This window comes from Sesamum indicum, linkage group LG6 (assembly GCF_000512975.1).
Source record: "Sesamum indicum cultivar Zhongzhi No. 13 linkage group LG6, S_indicum_v1.0, whole genome shotgun sequence".
Classification (NCBI taxonomy): Eukaryota; Viridiplantae; Streptophyta; class Magnoliopsida; order Lamiales; family Pedaliaceae; genus Sesamum; species Sesamum indicum.
The window spans coordinates 21200481-21226335 of NC_026150.1; the positions used below are offsets into that span (position 1 = coordinate 21200481).

The 25855-nt window shown below is 35.3% G+C and overlaps 3 protein-coding genes across 3 annotated transcripts; 1 reads left to right on the plus strand and 2 right to left on the minus strand.

Moving 5' to 3' along the window:
• Window positions 7390–9265, minus strand: LOC105165318 (probable histone H2A variant 3). The gene is made up of 3 exons (XM_011084291.2): window positions 9137–9265; window positions 8515–8644; window positions 7390–7892 (listed from the first exon to the last, which is right to left on the minus strand). Exons 2-3 carry the CDS (start codon window positions 8629–8631, stop codon window positions 7596–7598), a joined length of 414 nt encoding a protein of 137 aa, XP_011082593.1. The 5' UTR covers window positions 8632–8644; window positions 9137–9265; the 3' UTR covers window positions 7390–7595.
• On the plus strand, window positions 14695–17215 carry LOC105165319. The gene is made up of 3 exons (XM_011084292.2): window positions 14695–15842; window positions 15968–16160; window positions 16287–17215. The coding sequence occupies exons 1-3, from the start codon at window positions 15456–15458 to the stop codon at window positions 16889–16891; spliced, it is 1185 nt and encodes a 394-aa protein (XP_011082594.1). The 5' UTR covers window positions 14695–15455; the 3' UTR covers window positions 16892–17215.
• On the minus strand, window positions 21663–23444 carry LOC105165320 (3-ketoacyl-CoA synthase 11-like). The gene is made up of 2 exons (XM_011084293.2): window positions 22787–23444; window positions 21663–22676 (listed from the first exon to the last, which is right to left on the minus strand). The coding sequence occupies exons 1-2, from the start codon at window positions 23360–23362 to the stop codon at window positions 21873–21875; spliced, it is 1380 nt and encodes a 459-aa protein (XP_011082595.1). The 5' UTR covers window positions 23363–23444; the 3' UTR covers window positions 21663–21872.

A 25855-nucleotide genomic window follows, 5' to 3' on the forward strand; every position in this document is an offset into this window, starting at 1 on the left:
TGACCAACATGGACCATACCAGCTGACTAACGGCACGTGCGTGTCACGTGCCGTTTCCGTCAGTTTTTAACGGTGTGGGACTAAAAGTGTTCAAAAATTAGGATTTTGGGACTATAAGTGTTGAGCACCTAAAGCGCGGGACCAAAAGTGAGAATGACCCTATTTAGTGGGACCAAAAGTGAAATTTTGCCTAATTATAATTACTCCCTAAATTGAGCGATCGTCTAACAAATATTCTCTAGCGTGACAACCTATTGTATATTATTTTAGAATTTCAAATTTGTTTACACATGAGCCTAATTGAACTATATATATTTATCTTATGTTCTTTGGGCATGGTGGAGGTTTTGTTCTTTATTTTACCTTTAGGTATAAATGGGATATATACTCTCACATATACTTTGAGAATTGTATCAATATAATAATTAAGAAGAATATCGGTTTGTTAATCATACATCGTTCATAATATATATATAGAGAGAGAGAGAAATAATTAAATATTTAGATTTTATTTTCTGTTGTTGCCTCTTTAATTAAAATATACTTGGAATTATCTCATATATTAACTAATGTAATTGTAAGTTATTTGAAAATACCTTTATATTATTTGTGTATTTATATTGATAAGTGACCTTTATTAATTTTGCTTTATTTTTGTAATGGGTCCTTAAATTGATTTTTTTTTTTTTAATATCATCAATCGGTATCTTTCATTTATTTCAGCTCGTCAAGTCATTTTTCACCTTAAAACTAATTTTGAAGTTACATGAACTTTTTATAGGTTTATCTAAAAAAATATTAATGACATAATTCTCCATTGCATAGTAAGTACTCAAACAAACCCAATATTCAACCCACTAGAAATGAAATAGATTATGGCTTTGGCTAACTAACAATTCCAAAACTTGAATGCCCAAACGGAAAATAAAATTAAAAAAAATTAAATTTAAAAAAATTAAATTTAAAAAAAAAAAATAGCCCCAAGAATCTCTGTAAAAAGAGGAGGCATGAGGGTCCCTATCATAACTAGAGAGGTATGTGGGCAATGGATAGTGGTCTGGCAATAGCACATGCAGCTGCTGTGTACTTTTGGTTTTAATTGATTGCTAAGTACACACTTCTCTCCGGGGAGTATTGATGAATGAAGATTTGTGAGGTGGAAGTCCAGAAGTGTGTAAAAAGAAAGCCTCTACTTTCTGTGATACACTTGAGAAGATGTCAATGTCTTAAAGCTAAATTTGGGGCCTTGTGCAGAAGCTAAATCTTGACCAAATTGTGGGTGTGTGGGTGTGTGTGTGTGTGTTATTAAATGGTAGTGAATTTTTGATCTTGAAGGTTACATACAAATGGAAATATCCATTGCCTATCTGGAGGAAAATTTAACATGGAGTAGGTCATAAATGGGCTTTGAGGGGGTGGGTAAATTTTTTAACCTTTTGGATGGAAAAAGGGTTTAGATGAGTACGGAATCTTGGTTATTATGTGAAAATAATTCAACTTTGCCTTTACCTAATCACTTTTGTTTTGTTTTTTTTTTTTTTTAGTAGATTATGGAATATTTTCAGTTCATTTCTAATAAACAATTTTCTTTCTTGATTATATTCGAACTTGTTTTCTTACATCTATGTGCTCTATGAATCCACATTTATCATTTAGGGTAATTATGATTGGCTTTACGATTCCTCAAAGTTGAAGGAGAATTTCTTGGGAAGTATGTGGAAATGAAAATTTATGTAAAATAATTAGCTTGAAAAGATGATTATTAATGTTCCTTGAAAGCAGAGTTTAAGGTAGGGGTGCAATGAGCAGAGCCGGCTTGACCTCGAGTTTGATTCCTTTTGCTCGTAATTCGCAAACTCATATCTTTTTTTATTATTTATTTTTTATTTATAAATATTATTTAAGTACATATTCAATATTATATCGAGTTTATATTCAAAATTCACAATATATTAGAATTATAAATGTGATTGAAAATCGTGATATAGTGAAAAAATTTGGTTAAAAGTATAAGAACACATGATAATACGCTCAGATAGAGTTTCAGAGATAATTTAGAAAGTGGAGAGGATTTTAAAGAGTAAAAAGAACGTGAGAAAGGTGTTCTGCGCCTAGAGGGACCAAGCACATATTTAAAGGGGAACGCCACTGTTTGTTGAGGATCTATTCCCTCCCGAGATTCTTGAGAAGTTGGTTGTGATGGTTGGAATAAGAAGTAGGTCATCCTTATATGCAGTTATGAGTGCTTTAGTAGGAGTCTTTTTTGTCTAAGGAGACCCCTCCTTTGCAAGGAGCCGCTAGGGAATCCCTCCTTGCTAGGGCTGATGTGGTCCAAGGTGGTTGTTGACACTTGGGTTGATGAGATGTCATCTCAGAGAGTAGGCTACCACGTGCGGGACTTTTTGGACCGAATATTTTGTCGGGCTTTAATCATACTTCGAGTTAGGCGATGTCTCCAGCCTCAAGTCCGGGGATGTTGCAAACCTCTTTTATTCTTCCTGAGCTTCTTAGGTTGTCTGGGCCTGTCTAAGTAAACTGTGGGCTGAGACATCCTTGGCTTCCTAGTGGCATTATGGGCGTGGGATGTCCTATGCTTCCTGGAAGGTATTATGGGCCTTTTGTTTCTTTCTTTTCTTTGGTTGCTGGGATTTCTTTGGCAAGCTAATTTTTATCTACATCAATAGCCCACCTACTATAATAAGTGAAGATTTCGACTTAGGAACCTCTTCGAAGGAAGAATGAGGTATCCGTCGGAAGTAGAGCTTAGATTCCTCCATGGAGGAGGGCTTAGGTGTTTGCACCGGACAGAGTTTACAAGTCCCCCAAAGAAGAACCTAAGTGTCTGCCTGAAGAAAGGTTGGGTTGACTCCATAGAGGAAAGTCTCTGTGCCTTTGTGGAAGATGGGGTATGAGATGGTGCCTGCCTAGGGACAAATCATTAATATAAGAAGTTTGAGATGTCTCCCTCATGAAATCCCTACAAGAAGACACATGTTAATACGTTGAAAGTGATAAAGTAGACCTACAAGCTTATTTAGTTAAAATATTAAAGATATTCCCTGAGGGAAGCTTGTATGTGAAGATTTATTCATTGAGGGGGATGCTTGCCTAAGAGCAAAACTTATTCCGTGAAGGATGCCTGCCTGGGGGTAAGGTTTATTTTCTGAGGAAGATACTGAGGCGTGGAGACTCAATCAGTGTGTTTGGGAGGTCCTAGGATTATCGTACTACTAGCGGGGGCCAAGGGTGTCCCTAGCATGACTTGCAGGGGTAGGGCCCTACCAGCTGTTTCCATGGTCTTCTGCTTGTTCAACGTGTTGCTAGGTGTTTCCATTATTACTCACTTTTTTAATTCTGTTTTCCAACAAACGACGCCAATTGATGCGTGCTAAAAACGCACGAGTCCATGGATATAGGCTATTGTTCGAAGTTTGGGCCGAAGCGTATATGGATCCTGGAAAGGCGACCTGCAAAAAAGGCGTTAGCACTACAACGCCCACATTAGTATTGAATTTTAGATTGAATAAAGTAAAAAAGTAAATAAATGTGACTGAAAATCGTGATATAGTAAATAAATTTGAAAGTGTAAGAACATGTAATAATATGCTCAGATAGAGGTTAAGAGATAGTTTAGATAATGAGAAGAGAGTTTAAAGAGTAAAAGAGGAGTGAAAAAGGTGTCTCCCGCCTGGAGGGACCAAACATGTATTTATAGAAGAGTGCCCCTGTGTGCTGTGGGTCTATCCCCCTTTTGAGACTCTTGCGGAAGCTGGTAAGGATGGTCAGGATAAAAAATAGACCACTCTTATCCATAGCTAGGAGTCCTAGCTGCAAGGGAGTCCCTTTCCTTGCTAGGGCTGATGTGGTCCAAGGTGGCTGCTGCCATATAGGTTGATGAGATGCCACGTGGGAGAGTGGGCTGCCACGTGTGTAGGGATTTTGAGCTAAATGTTTCCTCAGGCTTAAACCAGGCTCCGAGTCAGGAGATGTCCTAGGCCTCCTTTTCTCTTCCTAAGCTTCTTGGGTTGTCTGGGCCTGTCTAATTAAACTATAGACTATGACATCCTTGATCTCCTAGTGGTGTTATGGGCATAGAATTTCCTAGGCTTCTTGAAAGGTACCATGGGCCTTTGTTTGTTTCTTCTTTTTGGACCGCTTGGACTTCTTTGGAAAAGCTAATTTTTATCCATATCAATTTTATAAATAAATATTTAATATAATTCATATGAATTTTATCGTTATAATTTCTATATCTACTAAATAAAATGCATTTATTTCGAAGTTCACCATACATTAGAATTGTTAGTCAATATATCATATTTTAATTTTTGATGTTATTAAAATATTGTATTTTGTTTTATATTATCTAAAATAAATAAATATGCATATATATATAAATACATGTATGTATATAAACAAAAATGGGTGTGTGGCAATGTTGTCAAACATATTATTGCGATGCATATCTTTTAGACGTGAACACGCCTAGCTATGGATATCTGTTTTAGACGGAGAGTCTAGACATATTTGTATGAATCTTTAGACGTGGGCACGCTTTTGCAAAACTCAATATGAACACCAAATAACCACAATACTTAAGTGAAATGGAATAAAGAAGAGGTGAAAGGATAGAGAAATCATAGGTTGCCTCCCATATAGCGTATTTCGTTAATGTCTTTGGCGAGACTCAAGGTGGTATGCTTAGACGATGGTGGGCTCCATGAGTTGGATCTTCTCTATAGCTGGTGCTTGAAAATCCTCATAAAATGGTTTGAGCCGATAATCGTTCACTTTGAACACCTTGTGTGTGGTTAGACTTTTGATTTCAACTGCACCATGAAGAAAAGTATTAGTGACAATAAAAAGTCCAACCCATCGGGAATGTAGCTTACCGGGGAAGAGTTTGAGTTAAGAGTGCAAGAATAACACTTTTTGCCCAACAGTGAATTCCTTTCGGGAAATGAGATGATCATCGAATGTTTTGACCTTTTCCTTGTAAATCTTTGAATTCTCATAGGCATCATTTTGTATCTCCTTAAGTTCCTGCAATTGCAACTCTCTTTGTCCTCCTCCTTCATCTATTACCAAGTTGAATTGCTTGATAGTCCATTATGCCTTATGCTCAGTAAGCTCATAGTGCATCATCCAAGCTTGTACTCCAATCTTTTCGGTTGGGGTTCACCATCTTCTCTAGTATGGACTTGATCTAAAGGTTAGAAATCTCAACTTGACCATTTGTTCGGGGATGGTAGGCGGCTGAAACTTGATGAATGACATTATACTTCTTCAACAGTGTATCGACTATTTCGGTCGATGGGTATTCTTCCACGGGATAAGGGGGTGAAGGTTTTGCAATTTTCTTCAGACGAAATTGCCAAATTATCTCTGCCATTCCATTATGCCTTGGTGCGAAAATATTCTTATGGCTATCCATCCATGGAAAATCTGCATCGTTGGATACTTGCTCAGGGATTTCATGGGGATTTTTCAGTAAGGGCTATTAATGTTAGACATGTATTCATCAAGTTTGCACTTGAGGAGGACTGTACGAAACTTTGGATTAAATTGATTTGGTTTGTGGAAGGCTTCCCTATGGACACCAATGTTTGCCTACTAGAACTTTTGATCTAGCTCTTTGATCGGGATGCCTTATTTAGTATTGCCTGTTTGTCGGGGACACCTCGGACACCTCTTTCGACGGATGTCTCTACGGACACTTTTGATTCGTCCTAGTGTAGTACGCGTATGTGTTGAAATTGATCTGCTTGCGCCGCCGCAAACAAAGATTAATCTGGGATTTGGGACAGAGGTGATTATCCGACCGATGATTTACGAGCAACTTCCAAAATAATGTGGGACTTGTAAGCAATTGGGACATGCTGAGGATGAGTGTTGTGAGAAGCACAAGACAAAGGCCCCGGTTTGGCCGGTGGACAGGGATAGTCAACGGACGCCTATTCCTAATTATGAGGATCTTCGTGTGAAGTTGAATGCGCAGCAAGTGCAAAGACTTGAAAGATCGACGTAAAGGCAAATATGTTGCTTTTGAGAATAGTGAAGCTCGTTTGCACCCTGGGGTTAGTACTAGGGGTTTTAAAGGGGCCAAGGACAATATACAAACAAATTACAAATTTACAAATCGAAATATACGCAAAATATTAAAGCAGTAAAAATCTACACACAAGGCTCAGTGAGCCAGATCCGTATTTTGGCTTTACTCACGTTCATAAAGACCGGCAACCTAAAATACACCCACGGTTGCTCAAGCTTGGCACTAAGCCCTTTGACACACAATACCCCGAACCTTATAACTTTAGGACAAAGAAAGGAGGAAGAAAACAAATTTCTTTCTTGCACACTTCGTTCTCCACATCCTAAGAACCGACCACTTTAAATGGTGGTTCCAGTTGCAGGAGAAAGGCGGTGCTTGAAGTCCCAAAGCCATGGAAAATTAATGAGAAGAAGGGGGGAGAAAACAGAGAAACGGCACAGTGAAGAAGAAGAGGGAGAGAGAGAGAAAGATAGAGAGACCGATTGAATGAACTGGTAGAATTAGGGTTTTATTTTTCAGCAGTTGGGTTGGGTCCGGTCCGATCGGGTCGGGTTGTGTCGTCGGTCATGGACTTGGGCCGTCCAAGTGGGTGGGCCTACCATTTGGTACTGGGCCACATATTTTTTCCAGCACACCTCCTTTTCTCCTCAGCCCACCTCTCCGCCTCCATTTGCCGTCGTTTCTCGAGGTTAGCGAAGGAGAGCATAACTGCAAGCACGCGGCCACAAACCCACCACCTATAACACCAATTGTGATGTTGTCAATAGATTTTGGACACCTCGAAGACATAGCCGGAGGAAAGTGGCGAAGTGCGGCGGTTACAAGGACCTGGGACGGGGATGGTGGCAGTAGGGTCTAGGCATAGTGAAGTCCATTGGAAAATATAACAGGAGGAAAATGCCATTTTTCTTCTTACAGATTTGCTGCATTCTTGCAGCTTAGGCACCAGGGTAATTGGCCATAGTAAACATGGCATAAGGATGTGATAGTAATTTGCCCCTCATTTTATCAATCATAATAAAAGTTTAATTATTTCTTATCAAGTCACTTTTTCAAGAATAAATAAGCTACAAATAATTCTTAGCTAATCATCTTCTACTTTTCATCCCAATTTATTCTCACTTATTTCCACCAATAAAGTGAACGCGCATTCCTTAATTGAAGAGGCAATTGAGCCGGCATATGCAGCTCTTTTGCAAGCCCAATCAAATTAAGTTGGGCAAGACGACCCCACCCATTAGATCCAAGATCAAAGTGAGTGAGTTGGAATACTACATGCATGGATACTACCAACTTACGCTCGTAATGAAACGTATAGAATCAAGAAATGAGAGAGGTTAGAAAGCGACAGAAATATTAGCACTCGCGAGACAGATGTATAATGAGACTCAATGTCAAAGAAAAATACATCTAATAAAGCTACTGGCTCAACTAATTGATCTAAACTACACCACTTCCATTCTAATCTAACCTAATAAAAGCAGAATACAAACATAGACATTGTTCATCAGATAAATAGACACTAAGAGTCAATACAGTTGTTTCATTCCTTGGTGGTTTTGTTGATGAGAGATTTGTGAATGTGTGGAATCACACCACCACCAGCTATGGTTCCTTTGATGAGGGTGTCGAGCTCCTCATCCCCACGAATGGCCAGCTGCAAGTGCCTTGGTGTTATCCTCTTAACTTTCAGATCTTTGCTGGCATTTCCTGCCAACTCAAGCACTTCTGCAGTCAAATATTCAAGAATTGCAGCAGAGTAAACTGCTGCTGTGGCTCCAACTCTTCCATTAGCATTGGTTCTTGACTTCAGGTGACGATGAATTCTACCCACCGGAAACTGAGCCGCCATAGTGCTTGTGTAAGTTACAAGTTGTGAACTTGAAGTAAATAAAAGACTAATGTTGAAGACAGTATTTATGAAATTGAGTGTGATGAGGGCAACGAAAGAGAAACAAAGTTTCCCAATTCAATCTATTGCAGAAAGATACAATTCTACATCAGTTCCATTGTTCTTTCCACAAGAATACAATAAGTAATATCAAGAAACTGAACTCTCAACAGCTTCAAATATTCTCCTTTATTACATGGCAATCCATCAAATATGATACAATCATATGTTACCATTATGGCACCATAACCAGTGACACACAATTATTCCCAACTCTGACAAGTGAAAATAAATCTCGATTCAAACTAAAACTAATTCACTTGCAAAACGTTAACAATCAACTCAAGTTTAGCAGCACCAGTGCTTAGCTAGATGCAAGATACGGCAACAATTTAAAAGCTACTTCTCAGCAAGGCAGTCAGTACAATGACTTAAACAATTACCTCATCTCATCCACAAATTAATTAACCAGCAGTATATCATCAATCAATAAGTTATTGCCAGTTAGAACTTGTTAGCCGAAGGAATTAACATATTTAGAAATAATCAATATAAGGTGGTATTTATGTACCTGGAGACCAGCACGAGCTGAGCGAGAAACCGGCCTTTTCTTGTCCTTGTCTTTGTTAGCTGCTGCAGCTGCCATAGTCTTGCCCGCAACAAGGCCTTTGCCACCTTTTCCGGCCATTTTCTCGCCTTAGCTACCAGATCGAGTAAAAATAAATTAGCTAATATTGAATCAATGAGTAGACATAGATAAAGTTGAAATGCATGACTAAGTTCACAAATTATTCTACTTGTTGCGCAGCTTATATGATCTCCTTAAACCAGGAAAGCTTTAAATAACTTTAGATTTTTGCACTAGGTACCGCAACATCTTCCTTCATTTCCACCTTTTTCCACTCGTTCTTCACATTAACTACTACTTCAAAGGGGCAGATTATCAGGAAGCTTTTTCCGTCTGATTTCCTGTCAAATTCTACCCTAGATCTGACTATTTTAGACGATAGAATCACCAACACAGAAAAGAAGAAACAACTTAAGACACGGAACGGAACAAACAAAAAGAAAAACTCATCAAGCTAGAATCCTTCAAACGACAGCCGGTGCACCAAAAATTAAATCCTATTGAAGAAAAAATTGAACAATGAAGATGCGGAAATCACACATATCAAAAACAATCAAGCACGTACCTCAGAACCTTGACAGCGCAGGAGGATTGGAGGTGGAGAGTGAGCGCGCCTGTGAGGGATTTGGTAACAGTAATAACTAATAAGAGAGGAAAATGCACTTCAGTGCGGTTTTTGAATTTGGAGAGCAATTTTGGCGGTTGGTTTTGGGTGGGAAAAGCGTTTTCGCAGTTGAAAATGTTTTGGTCTATCTTGGTGTTTTACCAAAATACCCTTTCTTTCTTTTGAATTTACTAGATACTTGGAGTTGTTGATTTTAGTTTAAAAGGGTGTTTGCGTCAACCTTTATCCATTTTTCTCATTTTTATTTCATATTATTTTTACTTTTAAATTACACAAATTAAATTTATTTATGCCAATAATTTTAAACAACTTTCTATAAACTTTTGCAATTCATCCATAAAATTGTAAATATTGCGTTATTTTTTCAAAAATTTCAACTTCAAATTTATTTTATTTTTATTTTCAAACGCTTACAGATATAAATAAAAATTATAATTTTTTTACAACTTATTCTCACCATAAACATAAGTTATTGCAACTATCTCTTAATCTCTGCTATTTTATTTTTTCTAATAAGATCCATATCTATGCTATTAAAGAGTAGTATAAAGGATTTTTTGTTTTCTTTTTAAGAAAATGATAGGGAAAATTATTACATTTTTTTAGATAAATTAATATTAGAGGAAATAGCTTTCAAGTTTCAGCTCAAAACTCACGGAGTATCTTTTCTTTTTTTCATTTTTTAGTTTTCAATAATTTGGGCCAATGGAGAAAGAGACTGTACCATTTTATTTGGATTTACCGGTGAATCTGATGGGCTTCTCACCTCGGTTTTTTTTTTTTTGTTTCAAGAAAAAGTCAAATTCTAATTCCAACTTTTAAGAAAATGGATAAATTACAATAAGTTACTATGAGATTTGAATAATTATAAATATCTAATTTTTATTTGAAAATTTATTAATACTTTTAAATTTTAATGGCAGTAAAATAACCAGTCCAATCCATTAGTTTCCATTAAGTTTTTATCTATTTTTTATAGTGAGTTTATATCCTTGTAGACTATGAATAATTATTTTACTTATTTTTTAAAATTTCTAAATTCTTTTGGACCAAGTGGGTAATTTTGACAATTTTTCAATCTACTATCTGATATTTTTTCTATAATTTTTCAAATTAAAAAAAAGTATATTAACAGCAAAATTAACAATTACAAACCTCCATCCAAAAATTATATAATTTTATCAAATATCAATAACGTACTTAAAATTTTTTAAATAATAAAAGATATTCATCATTATATCAAATTTCATAGTTGTAAGTACCAAAATAATAATAATAATAATAATGGAACCCTAGAGAGGATTCCTTTGGGGGAAGTAGAGAATGACAATGGAAAAAGCAAATGCACCAAAATAAGGGAGACTTTCACTCTCGTGTCTCATAAGTCACACCCACCACAGTCCTTTTTGGAACTCATACATTTCTCAATCCCAATTGAGTTGCATGTTTTCTAAAATCAAAGGAAATATCTTTTCTTAAAAGAAATATATTAAGAAACTCACTTGAAATTTCAGTAATTCTACTTTTAGAGAATAAAGATTAAAAAAACTAATAATAATAATTACACTCCTCTTTTCTGGGATTTGATTTAATTATATATAAGCCTCCTCTAGTTTAAAATATTACATCTAGCACCTTTGAGGTTTGATTCCGTCTAATAAATAAGTTCATTTGTTAGTCAAAATTCACTAAATTTGTTGATACTAATAAAAAAACTGAATGAAAAATGATATTTGTCATCGATTCACTTATTACTGTCAAAATAATTATTTTCGGTCTAAATTACCCTTATAACGGTGAAGATGTATGAGGGCAATTTAGCCATAAAAAGATTTATATGACCTGCAATAAGTCAATCAGGGGTAATATAGATTTTTTTTCTAATTTTTTTTTATTAATAGCAGCAAACTCGATAAATTTTAACTAACGGATGGACTCATTTGATAAACGAAAGCAAATTTTAGAGATGTTAAATATAATTTTTCAAACCACAGAAAGTCTATGTGTAATTATATCAAACTTTAAGAAAGGAAAGTGTGATTATCCCAAAAAAAAAAGGCTCAATAGGCCACATGCTCATCTACGAGTTTACAAACTCTTTTCAATATTTAGAAATGTTTCAAAACTTATAAGATATTATAAAATATTTAATAATTTAATTATATGATAATACTTTATGTTTTATAAAATTCAATAAGGAAATTATATAGTTTATGAGTTTATAAGTATTTTCAAATAAATTCAGACAAATATCCTCAAAATCAAGATTAGCTATAATTATACAATCACCTCTATTTTTGTTATAATCACAGAAATCATTCCGATAGCAAAAACATAAGAATAATTTGTGTAATGATGTTGATATTTTTAAAAATGTATATGTAATTTTTCAAAGAAAAAAAATACGAATGATTTGTACAAATAATACACATGTTCCCAGTAGATGTACGTATAATTATTAAAAAAACATATAAAGAATTTATATAAATTGATTATAGAGTAGAGGGTGAAATATAAATATAACTATCCCTACAGTTATTTTTATAGGTGTAATGAAAAGGGAAAAAACGTAGGAAGTGGAAAACATGTGAATCCTGCTTTTTGACTGTTGTGAAGCATTACTAGAAAAGCTTGTAGAAGGTGGTCAAGAATTCCACTATTGTTTCCTTGAATTCTGTGGATGATGGATTGGGACTGCCATTTCCATTTGGTGTCTGCAGATCAGATGACGTCAATATGGAAAATTTTTAATTTAAATTGCGTTGGATCGTATCAGAACTAATTATTTAATAACTATTATACATTTATCATATAATTAATATATAATTTAATAAAAATAACCTATATCTCATTTATCATATAATTTATTTGATTTAATCAAATTTAATTTGAATAAAAATTTTCCGTAATTACATATCTCAAATCCACCCCCTTGAATTTATGGTAGCATTGTAGGGCAAGAAAACAACAGCGTCTTTCACAGTCTAAAGATAGGTTGTCTTCTGATTGTGTTGACAATTAATTCTTTATAATATTATAAATGAATAAATTATTTTTTTATGAAAAAAATAATAATAATTTATTCTCTGTATTTTTTAAAATACAACAATTTTTCTCTTTATAAATCGCTTTATTTTGCTCATTTGCAATATCACATTGGGGTAAATTGCATTAAACCCTGTTTTTTATATATATTAGTATGTGATTGGTATACATTTTTATTTTTAGATTATTACTTAAGTTAATTATTTGTACATATTAATCGAATATTGATGTTACACTAAAATATGTTCGTTTTTCCTTTGTATTAATATTACACAAATTACTATGGATAATGGTAACTTAAATTGTTAAGTGTTATATGTGGTGAGTTTGAATTTCATTGAAAAATAAAAAAAAAATTAATAATTTTATGTGTAGAATTGTTATGAATATATTATGTTGAGTTGACGTTAGGTGATTTATAAATGTTTGATCCAATAGAGACTAAACACAGTCTCTTATTGGACAATGTGTTGTGAGTTTTAATTTTTAATTATGTTATATAAGGACAGATGATTTCTCCTGACCTGATAAAAAGAAAATGTAATTTTCTCTCACAAACGATGGATTTGCAATATCATTGCACTAAATTCAAAAAATATCATTTATACTTTTAAATATTTATAGCACTATAATTACTTATTTATTTTAAATAATTTATATCATTTTTTAATGGTTTAAATGCATTTCTGGTGTTGTAATTCAGGTTATTTTGGCATTATTATAATTTAACTTTTTATGATAGTATTTCAGTCTTGTACTTTTTTTTTTTAATTCTCCTGGTCTCAATCCTTTCTCGTTTGAGTTCACCATTCTCGTTGAATAAATGCACGTACCTCTCACGTGACATTTTAAAATTAAGATTTTTATTCATATTGATCCATCTCTACCAGCATTTTTGTTCTTCAACTTTTTAGAGTAACATTTTGGTCCTACATCTTTTTAATTTTCGTTATTTGAACATTTTCTCCATAAAGTTCACCCTTCTAGCCGATGGAGGTGAACTCTACAAACAAAAGGACTGAAAATCGTGAAAATTAAAAAAAATATAAAATAGAAATGCTACACTAAAAACTTAAAAAACAAAAACGTCAGACAATCTAAATTATGGAACTAAAAATACATTAAATATTTTTAAAACTGCCAATATATTATAAAAAGAGACTTCTTGTTGATAACCTAGTAAGAGGAGCCCACAGAGGGACAATGGGCCTACAACAGAATCTGAAGCCAACACCGGCCGTTTGGAAGGCCCCATCCCATGAAAAGACACTACAGAATAACTTAAAAATTGTGCTTGGAAATATCAGTAACAGGCTATAATATTATTTATATTGCTTTCAATTAGGAGCTGAAGTGTATTTCATTTGAATTTAATTTGATTTTTAATCAAATTAAATTTATATTATTTGAATGGTGGAAAAATGAGTCTAATTCACCTAATTTCATATTTTTATATGTAATTTATAATTTTTTAATTTATTATTGAAAATGGAAATTTCATATACTATATGTCCAATTAGAATTAACTTTTAATAATTAATGTTTGGATTAAATTTTTTGAGTAACTTAAGGAATATTTACAATAGTTTGTGTCTTTATAGTGGGAATAAAGGATTGTTTGGCTAAGTTTGTTTAAAAAAATTTGTAAGGATATACATTTTGTAAGATTTTTTAGAGATATTAAATCTTATTTTAAAAATAAATTCATAAAGTGGCTGAATAAAATCAGATTATAGAGCTCATAAAATGTTAATATTGATAGATTTTTAATTAATTCGAAGAAATTTGTTAAGACCTTATACATATGTTGACGGCTGTGTACCTTTTTATTTTAAAGAGCTTATAAACTTCTAACATTTTATTTTTAAAACTTATAAAATCTTTTTCTAAAAAAATTATCGAGTATTTTGTAACATCTTATAAGCTTGCAGTCATCTTAATATATTTCAAAGAGTTTGCAAGCTCACCCCGGAAAAAATATGGCAAATATATCACACTTGTAATGTGATTGATTATTTTTTAAATTGTACATCAATCATACAATAAATGTACTGTACTTATTATATAATTTTTTTCAAATTTAATTAAATTTAATCTAAATTAAAGATTTTCTAATAAGTTGATAATATTTATTTTAATCGTACACCTGCTAAAATTGCTTCTCAATCATAACTCTATAGGCTAACCAAATGTAACAGACAGCAACTGGAGGCTAATTTTGGAAACTCAGCGGGAAGCCCTCAACGCGTCAGCGAAGATAGACGTGGCGTCGTGAGGCTGCAATCGCGACCTTAACCTCCCTAATCACCCAACACGTACCCCCGTACGGTACTGGATTGGTTTTGCCACGTAGGATTCCAGTGGGACAAGAGCCAGTCCTAGTCAGCATCCGCCCCCCACCCCCCCAAAAGCCCTTTAAGAACTCCCCCAACTCCTCTCCGCTTTAGCCTTTCCAGTCCACAACTCTCACACCGAAACAGCTCCTCATTTCTCCTTCTTTTCCCACACACTCAGCGTGTTTGTGCGTGTGATTTTTCTTCCTAGCTGTTTGATTCATATTCAGGCATGAGATTTTCCGGAAATGGAGATTCCGGCCTCTGATGATCGGATTTCGGAGAAGTGACGTAATGTCGATAGGCCTTTTTTTTTCTCTTTTTTCTTCCCTGTGGTGGTGAGTTTAGCCGTATTTGTTAGCCCTAAGCAAAAGCCAAGCTATTTTTAATTTTTACGTAGCATAGTTTAGAAGTTATTCCATGCTTGGTCTCGTGGATAATAAGCGATGAATTATTGGAGTGATGCTGATAATCCTTGAGATAAAGGCATATGATGGTTAAGATTTTCTGGTTTTTGCAGATTGGTCAACGTCAGATCCTCAGTTTTTTGTGTCAATTGAAATTGTGCTGGGATTAAAGATTGTTTGTTGAATATCACCCAGTTTTACCTTATTCATCTAACTTTGTTTGTTTGATCAGCTCACTGCCCTACTTTGAGGTTATTGAGTGGATGATCAGTACTTTTTTGTAATAATGAAATTTCCTGAAATGGATATGGTAAGGAGAATTAGGATGATTAGAAATTGAAGCGTTTCTCCGTTGACTGTGAAATTTCCGAAGAATGTGCTTTAGAAAAATGATACCTCAAAATTGAAAGCGCTAGAAAAATCAGCGGTTTCGAATCTTGATCATCACGCCCTGAAAGTAACGCCCTATACCATATGAAGATTCAGCCTATTGATTTCAACCCCCCAGGGGAGCCGCAGCCTAAATTCGAGCCGGTGGCGAAACCAATATTCAGGACGAGGTTTAAGCGGCTTTTTGAGAGGCAGTTATCGAGCGTCTTGAGAATACCGGGGTCGGATAAGCCAGCGGGCGCCACTGAGCCGCTGTACAACTGCAGCAAGGATGGTTTAGAGGGTTTGGAGCCGAGCACGGTATGTCTAGCGAAAATGGTTCAGAATTTTATCGAGGGGAGCAACGAAAAGCCACAGCAGAGGTGTGAGAGAAAACGGTGCAATTGTTTCAACGGCAACTGTACGGATAGCTCCGACGAGGAGCCAGACTCATACAATTTTTCTTCCGTCGACGCATGTGATGTTCTCAAGGTAGTTCCTCTTTGACCGGAAAACATATGCATGTACATTTGTGGTCCATCATTTGACTGATTCTCTGGTATTTTGTTTTGTTGTTTGGATAAAGTATCTGAAAAATTCTTCCGTATTTTGAGCAGGGTCTGGTGCCCTGTTTGTGCGTTTCTGAAAGAAATTTGCTAGCGGACGCTGCAAAAATCGTTGAGAGAAACAAGATCAACAAGCGTAAAGACGGGTTATGCAGAAAAATTGTGACAGATGGGCTAATTGCTCTTGGACACAAAGCTTCAATCTGTAAATCGAAATGGGATAAATCCCCATCATTCCCCGCTGGTAAATCCCTTTTTCCCCTTGCTGCGAAATTGTCTCTTCCTCTGTTTAATTCCAAGAATTATTTGGCCCTTTTCATGTAATTTAATCAAGGAGAAACTTGGGAAAGCTAAATTCTTCTCTTTACAGGAGAATATGAGTATGTGGATGTAATAATTGAAGGGGAGAGATTTATAATTGACATTGATTTTAGATCGGAGTTCGAAGTTGCAAGGTCCACGAAGGCGTACAAACTGGTTCTCCAAACACTACCCAACATATTCGTTGGCAGAGCCGATCGTCTTGAGAAAATCATCGACATTGTATCAGAAGCAGCTAAGTTAAGTCTGAAGAAGAAAGGCATGCCTATTCCTCCATGGCGCAGAGCCGATTATGTAAAAGCCAAATGGCTCTCGCCTTTCACCCGAATCAGCCCAACTCCAATCTCTTCCCGCACTACAAGCAACCAGTATCCGGAAACAGGGCTGACGGGTGAGAAAGAGGAGGCTTCAGTTGCAAAGGGAAGTTCATGTGATGGTGATTTCGTAATGATCTTTGCAGAGCAATGCTCTCCCATGGAGAAGTTTGACAATGGTGTGTTTACTTTAACCAACATTAACAGCCCGGAAGCTAGTGTTAAGGATGTGGCTCTGTTCGTGAAGCCATGGGAGCCACCGGAGATTAAACCAAAGAGTTTGCACAGACGAATGAAGATCGTGACCGGTTTAGCTTCTGTGATTGAAGATAAACCATAAACAAATTTTGGGTCCTTTTTTGAGGTACCTTTTGATCTTCCTGATGTTACCAGAACTGCTCACCTTATTAAACCTGATGCAGGGTACCATTTTGTGGGAGGTTTGTATTGTAATTCCCTTCTCCTTTTAGTGCAAGGGTGTTAAAAGTATTACAAACAAGTAGTATTTTCCAAATAAAAAATGAATACAATTACTTTGTCTTGAATGTTTGTGTTTTGGTTTTCCTATTGTGATTCTTGGCTTCATGTAGTGGAGATCAAGGGATGTAAAAGAACAAGCAGAAGAGCTGATCATTTGCTGTAATTTATGTATTTTTATTTTTCAGTGGTTTCGTTTCTTGGACCGAATCTATATAAATATGTCTTCTTTTCCGTGTCTGATACTACATTTTATTATAATACTAATAATATTATTTGTAAATAACTATGCTATGCTATCCTTTAATTCATACATCGCCGTTTTGTGAGCGGAACAAGATCCGAGCATCAGACGTTTCTTGATATTCCAGTACAGAACGTGTCATGACGCTATCTATTTGTTCTTTTTATTACGAATTATACTGCTATTTCACTTTAACCTACGAAATTCTAAGAATTTTATTAATTTTAAATTTACAGTAACATATCATCGCGACTGTCCGCATTAATTTTATTAATACCGTTAACAAATTTATATTTCTCCACTATGATGAATTTGAGTTGAGGTACTGAAGATTATGGATTATGATGTTGAATGCATTTAAAGGTTAACTATAAATACCTCTCAGCTCCTCCTCTTAAAAGTTAAGCGTTATTATAAATTCCCTTCAAATAAAAAGTAATTATATAATTGTTAAATAGTGAGATAAAAATTATTATTTTGCCCTATTATTTGAAAAATACAAAAAAATTAAGGGTTGATAAAATAAATAATTCTTTAGTAATTGTAGTTCATAGAAATATTTTATAAAATTTTAAAAAGTATAACTTATGATATAAAAGGACAATTTTGAGGGCATAAAAATTTAGTGGAATGAGCTTGTAGCTACGCGAGTATTGAAACTATGGGAGTATTTGTAATTTTTTAAATAATAAGAAAGTATTTATAATTATGCCAAATTTAAAGAAAAAATAATTTATCCTACATTTAAGGGATAATTACACTCATCTCTCTTGAGATTTGGTATAACTACACGTATAACTTATGTGGTTTGAAAAATTACATATAACACCGCCGATGTTTGTTTCTATCTAACAAAGAATCCCTTGATTAGTCAAAATTCGCTAATTTGTTGATATTTACCCTCATACGTATTCATACATTAATGTATGTAAAGTGTATATTTTCACCATTATAAAAATAGTTTAGTTCGAAAAGATTTATTTGACATGCAATAAGTCAGTAATGAGTCAATTCAGGCAAATTTAATATCAACAAATTAAGTAAGTTTTGACTAACGAATAGATATTTGTTAGACGAAAGAAAATTTTAAGAAAGTTACATATAATTTTATAAATTATAAAAAATTTAAGTATAATTACATCAAATATTAAAAAATATATATATAATTATATCTAAATTTAAATATCATTGAGGCATATCGTTGGAGTGAAGCTGGAGGGTTGAGCACAGAGCAGTATTTTCTCTCTAAAAGTTGCATTAAAAGTCGCACTCTCTGGGCCTCAACCTCGCGTTTTCTAGAGCCAGAGCGGGATTAAAAAGTATCTTTGGGGAATTGGAACTTGGAAGTGATGTGAGCTTTTTGCTTATTCAAAGTGCTTTGCTTTCCGTGCATTTTTTGTCACATTATAATCATTGTGCTTATTAAACTATTTCAAATCACCTGAGAAAGCCCAATGCAGGAGCCTCCGCCGCGCGGGTTGGATCAATTTTGACAACCTTTTGGCCCAATTCAATGTTTATGATCTTCTAAAAAATTTAAGGGGTATTTAGATATAGATTTTTTATACTTTGAAAAATTACATTTAATATTCTTAAAATTTATTTTAATATAAAAAATAAGTTTTTTTATTAGATAAAATTTATCGAATTTGTTGATGTTAACAAAAAATTATATCACGAGTGGTCTTTTCAGTATCTCAGAGCACCAATTCTAAGGTGAGAAGTGCCTCTGCTGGTTGCACTTCGATCGGATCTTTTTTGTCGGGGATGACCTCCTCAGCCAGTATAGGATCATTCCCTCGTCTTTTTTGGGATTCTTCTATGGTAGGTCTTCAAGACCTCACTTTCACCCCTTCTGGATGGCTTCCACATAACACTTACAAAACTGCAACTGGTTCTCCTTAACCTCCTCTACTCCCCCTGGTACAAGGAATTTGATCTTCATATGAAACATGGATATGACTACCTGGAACATGTTAAGGGTAGGCCTACACAGGATTACATTGTACGTTGAGGGGATATCTACGATCAGGAATCTCATAAGGCAAGTTCTTCTGAATAGCTCTTCTCCCAAGGACAAAAGGAGTGATATCATACCTCGGGGACGTACTATTTCCCCCGTGAAACCATATAGTGAGGTATCTACTGCTTCCAAGGAGGCATCCGCCAGTTTCATTTTATTGTATGCCTCGCTAAATAAAATATCAATGGAACTGGCAGAATTTATGAAAATCCTACTTATTTCACAGTTGGCTGAGGTGGTCGTAATGACCAGGGCATCATTGTGGTGGACAGCCAACCGACTGTTTCAGTGTGTCCAAACTGGATAATTGGGGTATCCTCCACCGCTTCACATCCAAGACCTCATCTGAGGTGACCTTCTCCATTTTCCTTATTTTTTGCGTCTTCCTAGCCCTGTAAGAGCACATAGTTCCTCTGGCTATCATGCAGATTACTCCTTTTTTATGAGGGTTGGGATTTTCAGAGTGTTCAGACGTCGAGGACTTGCGCGTCTCCTTTAGAGAGTCCAAACGTCGAGGAGTGAGGCCTAAGCATATTCCATATCGATATATTTTGTTGCCCTGGCTAGGAAGCCATTGAATCTTAAGGTGGTTTTCTTGGCCAAATATTTAAAGAAATCCCTATCCAGGAGTCCTTAAGTGAAGGCACTAGTCTTGACTTCCTGGGTGGCACAAGCACCTCCAAACCAGTTGTGTTCAATCTGTGAAGATAGTTCTTCAGGGACTCTGGTCTTTCCGACGGATTGCAAAGAGACTGAGCTACGTCTTTTGATGTTTTCGGCTACTAGCAAACTGGTGTAAGAACAAAGATCTTCGGATCGTGCCTGCCGGCAATTGGTTAAATCATTGCTGGATAACCCTTGCAAAAGTGGCCTCCACAACATTTTGTTTGTTGAAGTTGTTGTTTGGAGCATCCATTCATTGTTCCGAACGTTCTAAAGCAGGGTCTTTGAGAACGTGACTTGGATCATAGTCAAAAGTCTCCGAAGAGGGTGTTTCCGCATTTTCTTTTTTCGATTGCTACTTTTGCGAATTCATTTCCAGTGCCCGTCTTCGTTGATTGAGGAATGCGCGTAGGGGGCAGGGAAGGGGGAGTAGTTCATCCTGCGTTGACTTTCTCTTAATAAGTAAAGTAATTAAAAAAGAGAGAACAACAACATTCTCACATTTTGGTTCTGTGGTCCCACAGACGACCCCACTTGATTCGTGCAAGAAACCTATGGTTATAATAATTTGTGGATTTGAGCTCTTGGTGGGCCAAATTCTTTGCAAGTATAAAGATGGGAACCTAAAAAATAAATATAGCATTCTGACACTCAAGGTAATACGTGATATTAAAAAGAAAAAGAACACGAAATTGAGATAGCAAGTTATGGTGAAATATTGAGTTAAAAGAGCGTGTGGCAAAAATTGTTTGAAAAAATATCCCCTTATTTGAGGAGGTCAAACCTGATTTTATAGTCAAAGTTTCCCTGTGGCTAGGGAGTTTGGTCCCCTAGAGAGTTGTGGAGATAGTTTTCAATGGATAAGTCTCTTTGGAATCCTGATCTATTGGTTGGTGAGGTCTAAAGGAGTCCAATTCATTTGAAAGTCCTTGGTAGAATAGGGATCTCGCTTCTCAAGCGTTTACTTTCTTGGACCTCCTTGTTAGGTCCTGCTTGAGTGACATTTGTCCATCTGGACAATTGCTTTGCTAGAGACTAGGGTGGCGTTGAGCCCCCTGAGCTTCAATACCACCTTGAGCTTTCAAGAGATTTGTCCTTCTCTTGAGCTTTGACTTTTTTGGGCTCTAGTTGAGGGAAAGGTCTATGGAACCTTCCCGATGCATGTTATTCCATTGGGCCCCCTGGGCCTGTTATTGAATTAACAAACTAGTCGTGTATTGGGTCACCTATTTATGACCACTTCTTATTCTTATTCTTATTTCATAAATGTTTCTACTAATAAAAATTTTAAATTTTTGATATATTAAAATCATATTAATATAATATTTATATATTTTCTAATACAATAAATGAAAAGAAGAGTTTTTCAGTAAAATTACAAAAATAGTCTTCTCTTCTCAATCTGTTTTCCCTAAGGAGAAGTGTTTGATATTTACTCCTCACCCAATCTTACCAAACAACTTCAAGAAAAACTATTATTCTTTCCCTGCTCTCCCCCTTTCACTTCCTCTCCTCATTCCACAGTTCTCTTGTCATCTCACTTGAGTCAAACGAACTCTTAGTATTTTAATTTTTTATTTTAATCTCACCTTAATCATAATTTAAAGTTTTAATCCATTCTATTCTTTAAAAATCATATTACTTACATTTTTTCATTTACCATAATCTAATAATATATTAAAGTGTATTCAATTCATACAAAGAAAAACTTAATCAATATCTTTAATTATATATTTCGAAAATTTAAGCACACATATAAGAATGCTCGTAATGAGCATAGTAGTGGACTAATGCATAATCTTAGTTGCAGAACATTACAAATTGAACTTAATATTTTACCGCAAGTCTCAGTGGGTAAAAGCACGATGCAGTACCCTCCATTGTCGCTTATCAAGCTTTAGGAAATTGAAGGGATTATTGCTGTTTGGCTGGTTGAAAATAGTAAGGAAACGAACCGTCGTTGTCCGAATCCACGGGATAATCATTAATGTCGCTCATCCATGGGTTCTCCTCCTCAGCCCTGACATCCACCAAAGCCCGCCAGATCACACTGCTACACTTGAAACCCGACCCGAACGCGATATGCCAGATCCGGTCGCCCTTCTTTACCCGATCCTTAGCTTCGACGTACGCTAGTTCATACCAAACAGAGCTGCTGGAAGTATTCCCAAATCTATGCAGAGTCATCGTCGAGGCTTCCATATGGGCATCAGTAAAGCCTAGATTCTTCTGCAGTTCATCCAGCACTGGTTTCCCGCCTACGTGCGGCAAGAAATGTTCCGCGCATCGGTTGAATTTCGGAATGTACGGCCTGATCTTCGCCTGACTGAGACGCTGAATGATGTAGCTTTTAACGAAGAGGAGTTGCTCGGAGAGAGGGAGGATTAGCACACCCAACGTTTTCATGTGTTGTTCGATTGTGAGAATTGCTGCCGTCAAGAGATCTTTGTTAATAGTCACACCTGTGAATCCCTCTGCATCTTCTTCGCGGAAAATGGATCTGTAGGAAACGTCAGAACTCGCCGTCTGAGTGTGGACAGCGTGGAGGAGCTCGTATTTTGAGGATTCCCGTTGCGAAGGTTTGTTTGAGAGGAGGACAGCGGATCCGCCGATTCGAAATAGGCAGTTGACTAAGATTTTGGAGCGTTCTGAGCCTTCGTACGCGCTGCTGGTAGTGTTCTCCGTGCTAACTACCAGTGCACAGGCATTTGGGTGGACCTGTTGAAGAAAAAATGCAATCGTTAGCTGTAAGAATCATAGCATAAAAATAGCTCATACACATCATATACATGTTCAATGGAACAGTGACTCGGAGTACGTAAATTCACCTCAAGTAGCTGTTTCGCAAGGCCGATGGCCCGGAGACCGGCACTACACCCCATTCCAGTAATATTGTAGCTGGAGATATCTTCTCTAAGCTTGTACCGGTTCACTATAACGCTGGAAAGAGAAGGGAACACACTAAACACACAGCAGTTCACAATCAATATCCCGATCTCACTGCAATCCACTTTCGTCTTCGCCAGCAGCGCATCTACGGCTCCAAAAATCACGCTTTCCGATTCTTCTCTCGCCGCTTCCATGGTGAGATTCGGAGGATCGCACATTATAGATTGCGCAACGTAGGATGAGTCGCCGACTCCCACTCTCTGCAGCACTTTCGCCATGAAGCTCAAGTTCTCCTCTGAGTACCCGTGTTGCCTGGCTCGATTCACCACCGATTCTCTGCTGCACTTTTGGCTCTCCGGCGGCTTGTAACATGCGAAATCTACCAAGAACACTCTCCGTCGCGACTTCGCGGCGAGAAACTGAAAGAGGAAAAGGGTCAGCGTTGAGAGGAGTAGTACGATGAAAGTGAGGTGGGGATGGGTTATGAGAAAGTTGAGCTTCAAAGGCAACATCATGATGGTGTCTGAGAGTTTATTTTTGCTGGATTTTTACATATACGATTCCTCCAACTTTTGATAGGAAACTGTGTTTGTGATATGGAAATGGCAACAGTTTATATAAGAGTTGTAAGCTATGTTCAAATCAATTTGGCTGCATTGAACATAATCACATGACATTTGAATTATGATCAATATTTCACGTGGATTGCTGACCATTAATTTAAACGATTTTATAAATTTCAATGTCTTGTTACCATAGTGTGATGCTAATTTTTTTATGATCAAATGATGCGAATTGTGAGAGTCGTGTATGAGTATAATAATCAGTAATTCGTGCAATGAGATATCTTTGTTAATATTGTTGCTGAGAATTGAGTTAGATTTAATCCCATAAAAAATAATTACACAAATTCTTTTTGTATCATAATTATGGTAGGTGTCACTCTTAGTCTCATAAAATTAATAATTACGTATTTTTAATCCAAAAAAATTACGTGCTTTGTAATTTTAAGGCTAAAAACGTATTGTATTTTGGGACTAAAAAAGTCCCAAAAATCACATTCTTTTTGACTAAAAAGACGTGATTTTAAAAGCAACACATACCATAGCTGTAGTACAAAAAAAATGCTATCCTTATTTTATGGGACTAAAATAAATTTGCACTAAAAAATCACTTAAATAATATAAGTCGAGAAAAAGTTTAAATAAAAAATATTTAAACACAAAATGTTCTAAAATTAGAATATAAATAAAAAAATGAACATGTCAGTTAAAATATTGAAAAATGGAGTATAAAAGCCCTTACCTACTTGAATTAGATGTCGCAGACTTAGACTTTTAAATATAAATTGTGTAGATAGCTATTCTATTCAGATGACACATATTTTTTTATTTTAAACAACATTATAAATTTTAAATTTTTTCGCTTGACAAAATTATCCTCACTCTTTCATATACGCACACGTATAATTTATAAAGTATTTTCGTTTAAAAATATTTGCAATAATTTTTATTTACTTTTTTTATTCAACTTATTTAATTTAAAAATTGCAAGAAGTTCGTTACTAAAATTATGTCCATATGTAATTGATCAAGATATTATTTAAATATTGTCCAAATATAAATACTTTTAATTAAAAATAATTATATTTTTTCCAGGTTCATGTGTGCGCTAGGGACGGACAACATTGCAATTCAAAATAAAAAATGAGGGACTAAAATAACTTTTTATTAAAAAAAATGAATTTTGTAAAAATAATATAAAAAAACCACCCTTTTAAATGATTTATTTGAAGTGAGCTGAAAAAAAAATATATATATATATATATAATGACTGTTTTAAATTAAACTCCTACAATGAATTTTACCCACCAATACTTGCTATCAAAGTTCAAACAACATCTTTTTTTGGGAAATGGGACAGCTTGGGCTTTACTGATATTAAGAGTTGCTTACACACAGAAACTTATGGGCCCAGATTTTATTAATGATGTACAGGTTTTCCTTCTAATTTTGTAAAATGGTCCAGACCCTAAAATTATTTTTTTTTTGGGTAAACGTAATTTTCATAAAAAAAAAAAAACACATGATAGTACAACAAAATTCTTTAGCACACCCTAAAACTATTGCTACATTGATGTATGCAGGTTGAACTTTTTAGTTTTTACTATAAAATAGTATTATATTTTTGTGTTTTCATTAGCTATATAAACATGCTAGACCATGTAATAATGCAAATTCATACATTATAAGATGGGCTGTTACATTCTTGTATTTTATTTCGATAATGTCCATCTGGTGTATATATGTCGAATAAAGTACGTAATAAAATAGTATTTTACAGCAAACGAGATCGAAATTGATAATAATGGCCCACATATTTTTAGTTTCAATTTTGTAATTTATGTTTGAGACGTCAAGTTAGTTGAGTTTTCATACTTATCTTAAATGAGTTCGATAGGCGCTTGTGCTTTGTGTCTTCGAAGCATCTGTACCATGATAGAGTAGATGAGATTGTGTTGCACTCAAAATTTATTCTCATAGGCCAAACTCATTATGTCCATACCAAACTCCGGACAATCTGTGCAATACTGTATCATGTAATTCACAGATTACTTAAGTAAATAATCGTTTATATTATATGAAACCGACGTATAATTGATGCAGCACGATCGAACTTTCAGCCCATGCATTGTCGGCATAATGTATTATATTTTTCATCGTAATTTGTTGTTGGTTTGAGTATCTCCCGAATCGAATAAGTAAAATAATCTATACAATATAATTAACTTTCACGAGCAAGGAAAATGTAAGTGGAAGCATGAAAATGGCAACATAGTGAAATGATGGTAGTAGAAGATGGGGACGAGATAGGCAAAGATGGAATGTGAAACAGTGGTGCAGTTGGGTGTTGCTGCCTCTTTCTCCGTTCATTTATTGGGGTGGAGACAGTGGACTTATAAATATGGGGTAAAGGTATGGTGTCTGTGCAGTGTAGTTGGACCTAAT

Excerpts from the sequence above, each read along its gene's own strand:
- LOC105165320 (XM_011084293.2), bottom strand. The coding sequence starts at position 23,362 with ATGATGTTGCCTTTGAAGCTCAACTTTCTCATAACCCATCCCCACCTC. Across the intron at positions 22,677-22,786 it reads TTGCGAAACAGCTACTTGAG|GTCCACCCAAATGCCTGTGC; the intron begins GTGAATTTACGT and ends TTTCTTCAACAG.
- LOC105165318 (XM_011084291.2), bottom strand. The coding sequence starts at position 8,631 with ATGGCCGGAAAAGGTGGCAAAGGCCTTGTTGCGGGCAAGACTATGGCA. Across the intron at positions 7,893-8,514 it reads CAGCTCGTGCTGGTCTCCAG|TTTCCGGTGGGTAGAATTCA; the intron begins GTACATAAATAC and ends ATGGCGGCTCAG.
- LOC105165319 (XM_011084292.2), top strand. The coding sequence starts at position 15,456 with ATGAAGATTCAGCCTATTGATTTCAACCCCCCAGGGGAGCCGCAGCCT. Across the intron at positions 15,843-15,967 it reads ACGCATGTGATGTTCTCAAG|GGTCTGGTGCCCTGTTTGTG; the intron begins GTAGTTCCTCTT and ends TATTTTGAGCAG. Across the intron at positions 16,161-16,286 it reads ATCCCCATCATTCCCCGCTG|GAGAATATGAGTATGTGGAT; the intron begins GTAAATCCCTTT and ends TTCTCTTTACAG.